Here is a 7,531-nt window from a genome sequence, read left to right as displayed (position 1 = left end):
TCCTTTGACTGGGAAGAGTGGGTCTGATAGCAGAAACCTTGGAACTTATCAGGCTCCCGCCACCCTGGGAACGTATCTGCTGGTGGTGGTTACACCAAGTTGTGCTGCCAGAAAGGATGAGGAGCCTGTCCCTTACCACTGAAGTAGAAACGGTTGGTCTTGGAGCAAAAGCCGCTTTTGCTTTGGGTTTATAACGGAAACTCTTGTGCTTTTCTTGAATAGCTGTGGAAGTGTCTGAAGCTGCGTTAAGGAGGGTGTAGATGACGGATATCCCATGGAATTGTAGTTTATCAAAGGTGAGTGAGAGGCACTGGGGGTTGAGAGACTTGCTCATGGATTTTGTGTATCACTGGCATCCTTTCTGTATGGGAAGGAGATGGTAGATGTGGGGAGGGAATGTGCCTGGACAAGAATTTCATGGCTGAGCCAGGCATGAGGAAAACATGTTTAAAAGTAGTTTCCAGCATATGCTGTCCTTCAGCCCCTCGTGCTTCTCAGACAGCTTCTGCTCTTCCTCATACTGTGATCCATGTAAGTGCTTGGATGTGGGGACTCTGTCCCACTGTTGTGGGCAGGGAGTGCTTCCTGGGATAGTGATGTGCTTGGGAAGGCTGGATGCCAGGGAAACATGGATCCCTTTGCCCTGCAGTGCTCTCACTTAGTGGCTCTAGAGTTGAGGTGGGGAAGGCCGGTTGGAACCACATTGGCCTGACTTTTCCTGCTGGAGAGATTCCTGACTTGTGTTTGGAGCATCTCCTGTAAGCCAGATACCAGGTGTGTGGCCATCGGTTGGAATCCCCTGACTCCAATGGCAGCACCACATTCCTTAAGGATTTATTGGGAAAGGCAGCCCCAGAGCCCTGGGCTTGAGAAAACCCATGGGAAGGACTTTGTGAGAGTTGCTCCTTGTGGGTGCTGAGAGGAGGGATTATTCCCAGTGCTGCACACTGGGATGTGCTGGAGGCTTCCTCGCAGCACTGAGCTCCTTTTGCCAGTCTGTACCTGGGGTACATTCTGGGATTAGGTTTGGGTTTTGGTTTAGATAACTCAGCTTTTAGAGCCTCTTCATGTCTGTGGCTTCTTGGTGGTTTTAAACCGGGTTATGGCACCTATGGGTTCTGACTATATACGGCTTAAGAAACAAGTTGTCTGGGTCCTGCCTTCTGCAGTTCATTGCTGGGGTTCCTCTTCACATGGAGGAACGTTCCTGCCAAGTTGAGAAGAGGTGGATTATTCAACCACTGGTGTGTTATCTCTTGCTCCAACGCCCTCATTCCCCTCTTCAGCAGAGCCTTGCTCCTCTGTCCATTATTTTCCCTCTCTACAAAAGCAAATGATCCGGAGTCGGGACATGGTCCAGTGCTGATGCTGCTGATGGTGAGAACTTGGAGGGGAAGCAGGAGAGGACTGTGGCTGCACACAGGGGTATGGTCACTGAGGGGTCTCACTCTGCACAGCCACCTCTGCCTGCGCTTGCTGTGTGGCTGTAGGTGGATCCGGCATGCACCGATGGCCACAACCAGGTAGGAGCCGCGGTGCCCGGCTCCGCACCTCCCGCAGCACCGAATGCAGCCGCGCAGGGGCACGGACACGGGGTCCTTTTGTGTCCACGGCGGGTGCCGGTCCCCGCTCCCCTCGGCGCCGCGCTCGCTCCCCCCGGGGCCGGGCCGCCGTGTCCCGTCCCCCCCGCGGCGGCCGGGCCCGTCCCCTCCCACCGTGGAGCCAAGTTCAAACCGCGGGCCCCGGCGGAACGGGACGCGGCTGCGGGAGCCGCCGCAGGGAGCGCGCCCGCGGGGCTCCATGGTGAGTGCAGCGGCACCGGGACCCCCGGGGTGCTGTGGGGGGGGGGGCGGTTCGGTCGCTGGGACCCGCAGCACCAAGGACGGGGCTTGGGAAGTGTCCGGTTCTCCTGGGATGGGGCTTGGGCCGGTCCGGCCGGGAAGGGGGCTTGAACTGATCCGGATGGGCACGATTTGGCTAGGAAAGGGCTTGGACCAGTCAGAAGGGGCTGGGAGGGTTACGATGGAGCTTGGAGCTGGATGTGGTGGGGTAAAGGTGGGAATTGGTGGGGAAGCAGCTCTGGTCTGGCTGGAAATGGGCTGCTGTTGGTTGGGAAAGGGCTTGGACCTGGCTGGGATGGAGCCGGAATGGGGCTTGGACCTGGCTGATCCCAAGGAGGAGAGCATTAGGTCTGCCTGGAACTGTGGCATGTGCTGAGGCTCTGGGTCCCCTTGGATAAAAGGGTGTTTGGGACAGGATCTGTGTGGCTGGAAGGAGCTAGGAACCCTAATGAGACCCTAATGGGAACCCTGGGCACTATTCCTTGTGTCCAGGGCTTGCACGAGTACGTCAGGAGCTGCTCTATCAGTAATGGTGATTTCCTTATCTCCTGTATTTGCTGGAGGATTAGAGCTGAGGAAGAGATTAGCTTCTCCTGCCAGGGACAGGCTCTGACATTCCTGCTCCTTCGCTGTGGGAAGCGATCTGCCTGCCTGTATCTTACTGCTGCAGGGATAGGGATGAGGGGGAAGGAATAACCCCAAATCAGCCACTGAACTTAGCGTCCCCCATCCTGAAGAATGGGAAGGAATGGCCAGGACTGGGATTTGCCGGCTTCATCTGTCTCTTCCCTGCATCCCTCTCATCACTGCTGCTTCCCAGCTCTTTGAGGGCGGTGGGAAGCACCCACTGCACCCCCTGAGCCCCCATCCCGGCTGCTCATGGAGCTCTTTTAGCTGCGGGCTGTGCTCCCTCCTGTGCCGAGCGCTGGGAGTCCAGCGCCAGGCTCGGCTGCCTGGGAATGCTGTGCTTTGTGCTGGAATTTGGTCCCAGTTGCTTTATCAGGAACTTCAGGGAAGTCATTCCCAGTTTCAGAGTGAAATCGCACTGCCTCGTCTTCCTGGAAGAGGAGGTTTCCTGAGAGCAGCAACCCTTAGACTTTGGACAGAGTGTCCTTATGGAAGCAGCGCTCTCCTTTGGTATCCCTGAGGATCATACCCCCGGCTCAATGCTGAGTCACCTCTAGGGTGAGAGCTCTCTGTGGGCTTGCAGAGAGCAAAGCCAGCAGCATGGGGAGGCTCTTCCCGGCCTTTCCTGGCCTCTGGATGAGGCCCAGCACGGCTCTACTGGAAGGCTCGTAGTGATGAAAGGAGCTGAAGAGCCCAGTGGGATTGGTAACAGTTGCGCATGGAATTGCTCATCTCCTCGCACATCCAAGGTGACGCCTGTGTCCATGGGTTCCCAGCCTTGCAGCGTGTTGGATTCCACCTTGTGTTAAGCCCCCATCTCCTGCTGAGCTATGAGAAGGTGGGAAAAGGTTTCCTCACCCTTTTGGAGCCGGGACCAGCCCATTGTTGAGTGGGATGCAGGTTTTACAAGCCATGGGGCAGGATGGATGGGCTCAGACTTCCACAAGGGAATGACTTTTCCTTCTGGCTTCTGTGAGCAAAAGGCCAATGCCAAGGGCCAGAGGTGGCTGGGACGTTGGTGAGCCCACAGGGATGCGAGCTGTGCCTTGGGGCAGGCAGAGCTGTGCCCATCCGTTGCTCATTGCCCTGCTTTGGCCACAGGGATTGCATAGTTAGAAGGAGCTGAGGTGCTTCTGCCTGCCCAGACCTGACCCTGCATGGGGAGGAGGGTCAGGGGGATGATACAGACACGGGGATGGGGCCCATGGAGAGCTGCGGGCTCCTTTCCTGGCAGAGGCTGTTTGTGCATTGGGCTTCCCACCCTCGCCCCACTGCTGTGGGGCTGCTCAGATGTCCCAGCCCCGGTCACTTGAGGCCGCGCTGGCTCCTCTTCAAAGCCCCGGGGTTCACCCCTGCTCCGCCAGCTCGGACGCGCGCGTTGGGTTTCAGAGCCGGGGGGAGCAGGGCCTGGTGCTGCTGCTGCCTGGGAAGCAGATCCCTGAGCCAAGGGTGAGCGTGAGCTGCGTGGGAGCTGGAGATGCTGCGTAACCACTGCTGTGCTGTGGGGTGTGCAGGGAGCATCCCTATGGGTGCCTGGAGCTGTTTGGATCGAGATGTGGAGGTTTGCTGGTGGGAACCAGGCGGTTCCTGACCTGCAGCCCCTCTCCAATGAGCAGGGCACATCCATTTCCATTCTCCTTGGCTGCTGCTGGTTGAGGGTCTGGTATGGAAATGGAATCATTGAATAATTAGGGTTGGAAAGGACCTGAAGATGCCACAAGCTGAGGAGCTACTGGGAACCCTGTTGGGGTAGAGAATAAGGGGATAGATCCTATAGACCTATAAGGATCCTGGCACAGCTCTGTGCCATGAATCTGATTGATGCCAGCAGAGAGAGTTCAGAGTGTGCCATGGGTGTGGACTGGGATGAAGCTGGGGTGGTTCCTCAAGGTTGAGCCCCATCCTGCATCTTCAGGGACAGGGGATGGGTCAATGGGGGCTGTGTCAAGGGGATGGAGGCAGAGCCCGGTGCATCCCTGGCTGACACGGAGCCCATCCCTGCACAGATTTCCCCCCGGGCGCTCTCCTGCGCTGTTGTGCTGCTCCTGCTCCTCACGGTGCTGAGCAGAGGCAAGAGGTGCAGCATCGCCAGGATCCTCCGGCAGTACCGCGCCGTCATCTTCCACGAGCTCCAGAACCTGGTGAGTGTGCTCCTGGGAACGCTGAGCTCGATGCGGCCCTGTGGGATCGAAGGATGAGCTTGGAAGCTTTGCCTGGGGGGAGCACTGTTTAAATGGGGGGTTCCTGCCCCACCTTGGAGGCACTGATGCTTTGGGATGCCTGATCATGCTTTATGTCTCCAGAAAACCCTGAGTGGGTCGGTGGACAGGAGCGGAAGGGCCGGCCCGGCTTGTCGCTCGGATAAGGTGAGCACTGAGCGGCATCGTGGGTGCTCAGCCCCCCCGGATCCATTGATTCCCTTTCCCCACCGTGTGCTTCTCCTCTCCAGGACCAGAAGATCCTGTTCTCCATCTACAACATCAGCATGTCCCTGTGGGAAGCGGCTGCCGGCTCCCTGCGCGGCCCCGAGGAGCTGGCGCTGTGGAAGGTGGCCAGGAACACTGAAGTCGTGTTCAGGGAGAGCTGCAGGAGCATCCGCAAGGTGGGAGCTCTGCCCCTTCCCAGTCACCCCATGGCTCCCAGTCCCCCAGCACACGGGCTCTGGGCACAGCCCCCCCTGTTGGGTGCTCTCCTGGCTGCCCATGGGGAGTATTCAGGCTCCAGCTGCAGCATCCCATGGTCCATGCTGTGTCTGTGGGTGTGGGATGATGATGGCACATCCCAGTGAGCTTTAAACTGGCTGGGGAGGGAAGTCCAGTAGCAGCATCATAGGACAGGCTGGTGGTGTTTTGCCACCAGCTCCCAAGTGGGTTTGTCCACTTATGCCATGTTGCCATGGATGATGGGAATAGAGCATTGTCCTTGAGGGATGCTCACCCACTCCTGCTCTCGCTCCTGGGCTCTCACAGTAAGGAGCTGGGATTTCTCCATAAAGGGCTGCTCTGGGTTCTGCTGGGGAAACCCCATCCATGAGGAATTCCCTATGGCAGCTGCCAGTAACTCATTAACCAGTGGGGAAACCTCAGCGTTCTGCTGGTGCTGGGATTCATCCTCCCCATCATCACCAGGGCAATGGGCTGGGACAACCCCTGCCTGGGCTGTGCTGGTCAGCAATGGGGACCCACGAGCACACCCTCACCGTGCCCCTGCGTGGTTTGGCCACCCCATCCTGCAGCTTTGCCCATGCAAACCCTATGAGTGGTGGCTTCCATCCCCTTTACTAACCCTGTGTGATGCTCCCTCTGCGCGCTGTGACCGCAGAGCCCACCGCGCATCCCGGCTCAGCCCCGGCGCAGGGGACGTGGCCGCAGGAGGAAGATGCTGCGGGAAGTCGGGAGGAAGGCGCAGAGGCTGGTGACCTGCTGGGAGAAGCTCTATGCCCTGCACACACCGCACCGGGTGCCCCGGGACTCGTAAGGATGCTCTCGCCATGTGCCAGAGGGGTGCTCGGCCCTGGTACCATGGCTGCCGGTGGCTGGTTTGGAAACCTGGGGCACATTCAATGCTGAAGGCAGTGGAGATGTTGAATTCATTCTCCTGTTTCAAGTGGTACCCAAGGACCCAGCCCCACTGCATCCCTGGCAGGTTGGTTTGCCATGGGATGGCTGTGGTGGGAAGCTGGAACCCCAAGAACATGGAAAGAGGAAAGGAAAGTGCCAAAGAAAGGAGGTGAGGGGTTGGATTTCTCTGATGCTCCTGGCCCTGCATCTCCTGCTGCTTTCTGGGGGACAACGGTTGCTTTTGGGACAGAAAGAGGACACGGGGCCGTTGCTGGATGCGAGACCACTGCGTATCCATATCCAAGGTGCATCACCGGGCACCCAGGGGAAGTCTGGGGAGCACCAGTGCCCATGGATAAACAGCAAACCCCCCGGCAGATGCAGGGGCTTGAGGCCAAAGCTCAGCCCATGGGATGTCCGGCACTGTGGAGGACCTGGTTGCTCAGCACTGTGCGTGCCCTGGTACCCTGTGGTGAGCTGAGCCTGGAGGGATGGGGTGTTTGGGCTGAGGAGCATCCTCTCTTGTCACTGTGCTCTGCCAGCACCCCGGGTGGGTCCCTGCTCCCTTCTGGGGTGGCAAACACTGTCTGGGAAGCCAGAAATAAAACCTGGAAGCCCTTTGGGTGCGTTGTTACCCTGGGCCTTGGGCTGTGGATGGGGCTGGTGTGGTGCCTGGAGCAGGCATGGCACAGCAGTGGGCACTGTGGCATCCTGTGTCTGTCTCAGTGTGTGCAGCTCTGGCTCCTGGGGCTCCATCCTTCACCTTTATGCATGACGGTGAAGGCTGTTTGCCCCTACCCCAGGTTCCTCAATCCTTTCCCCACGGGGATCGATGCTCTCATCACAGAATCCCAGCCTGGTTTGGGTTGAAGGGACCTTAAAGCTCCTCCAGCTCCAACCCCTGCCACGGGCAGGGACACCTTCCACTGGAGCAGGTTGCTCCAAGCCCCTGTGTCCAACCTGGCCTTGAGCACTGCCAGGGCTGGGGCAGCCACAGCTTCTCTGGGCACCCTGTGCCAGCGCCTCAGCACCCTCACAGGGAAGAGCTTCTGCCTAAGAGCTCATCTCAGTCTCCCCTCGGGCAGGGTAAAGCCCTTGTCCCAGCCCCGCGTGGGGCTGCGGAGCCGGGCGCGGAGGACACGAGGTGGCAGCAGAGCGCTGCGCGCCGCGCGGAGCCGGCCGCTGCCGCATCCCCGCTCCCCACCGCGGTCTCATCCATCGCCCCGGTCCCGGCAGGGTGCTCAATGGGTGCTGCTGCCCAATGGGACCCTCACCCCTGCGCCTCGGGGCGCCTCTCCCTAGGGGTTCCCAGCATCCCGATGGGATCGGGGGATGCTCGGGGGTCCTTGCCCTGGGACTGGGCTGGAAGGAGGCTGGGGCGGGTAGGAAGGGGCTCACCCTGGCGTTTAGAAGGGTACAGGCAGGGAGCAGGGACCCCGGTTTGGGGTGAGAGCAGGGGGTGCTGCTCTTGTGGGGTCCTTGCAACGGGATCAGGTCCCGGGA

At 59.3% G+C, this 7,531-nt stretch overlaps 1 protein-coding gene across 4 annotated transcripts; it reads left to right on the top strand.

Annotated features, from left to right (window-relative positions):
• The first annotated feature begins 107 nt into the window (after positions 1–107).
• On the top strand, positions 108–6,683 carry LOC308226501 (uncharacterized protein C20orf204). 4 transcript variants are annotated; one of them, XM_080628270.1, is made up of 5 exons: positions 108–296; positions 4,475–4,609; positions 4,772–4,834; positions 4,918–5,070; positions 5,790–6,683. In XM_080628270.1, the coding sequence occupies exons 1-5, from the start codon at positions 261–263 to the stop codon at positions 5,943–5,945; spliced, it is 543 nt and encodes a 180-aa protein (XP_080484396.1). In that variant the 5' UTR covers positions 108–260; the 3' UTR covers positions 5,946–6,683. The 4 variants fall into 4 exon arrangements, with proteins under 4 accessions (XP_080484396.1, XP_080484397.1, XP_080484394.1 ...); XM_080628271.1 differs by having other exon boundaries at positions 108–1,377; XM_080628268.1 differs by having other exon boundaries at positions 108–1,803.
• Positions 6,684–7,531: the final 848 nt, after the last annotated feature.

This window comes from Psittacula echo (assembly GCF_963264785.1).
Source record: "Psittacula echo genome assembly, chromosome: 12".
In the NCBI taxonomy this organism is placed as follows: Eukaryota; Metazoa; Chordata; class Aves; order Psittaciformes; family Psittacidae; genus Psittacula; species Psittacula echo.
This window is presented reverse-complemented; position numbering and strand designations above follow the sequence as displayed.

Bases quoted from the DNA above. Each gene is read 5' to 3' on its own strand.
- LOC308226501 (XM_080628268.1), top strand. From the start codon at position 1,567: ATGCAGCCGCGCAGGGGCACGGACACGGGGTCCTTTTGTGTCCACGGC. The intron at 1,804-4,474 runs GTGAGTGCAGCG...ATCCCTGCACAG, and splicing joins CGCGCCCGCGGGGCTCCATG to ATTTCCCCCCGGGCGCTCTC. The intron at 4,835-4,917 runs GTGAGCACTGAG...TCTCCTCTCCAG, and splicing joins CGGCTTGTCGCTCGGATAAG to GACCAGAAGATCCTGTTCTC.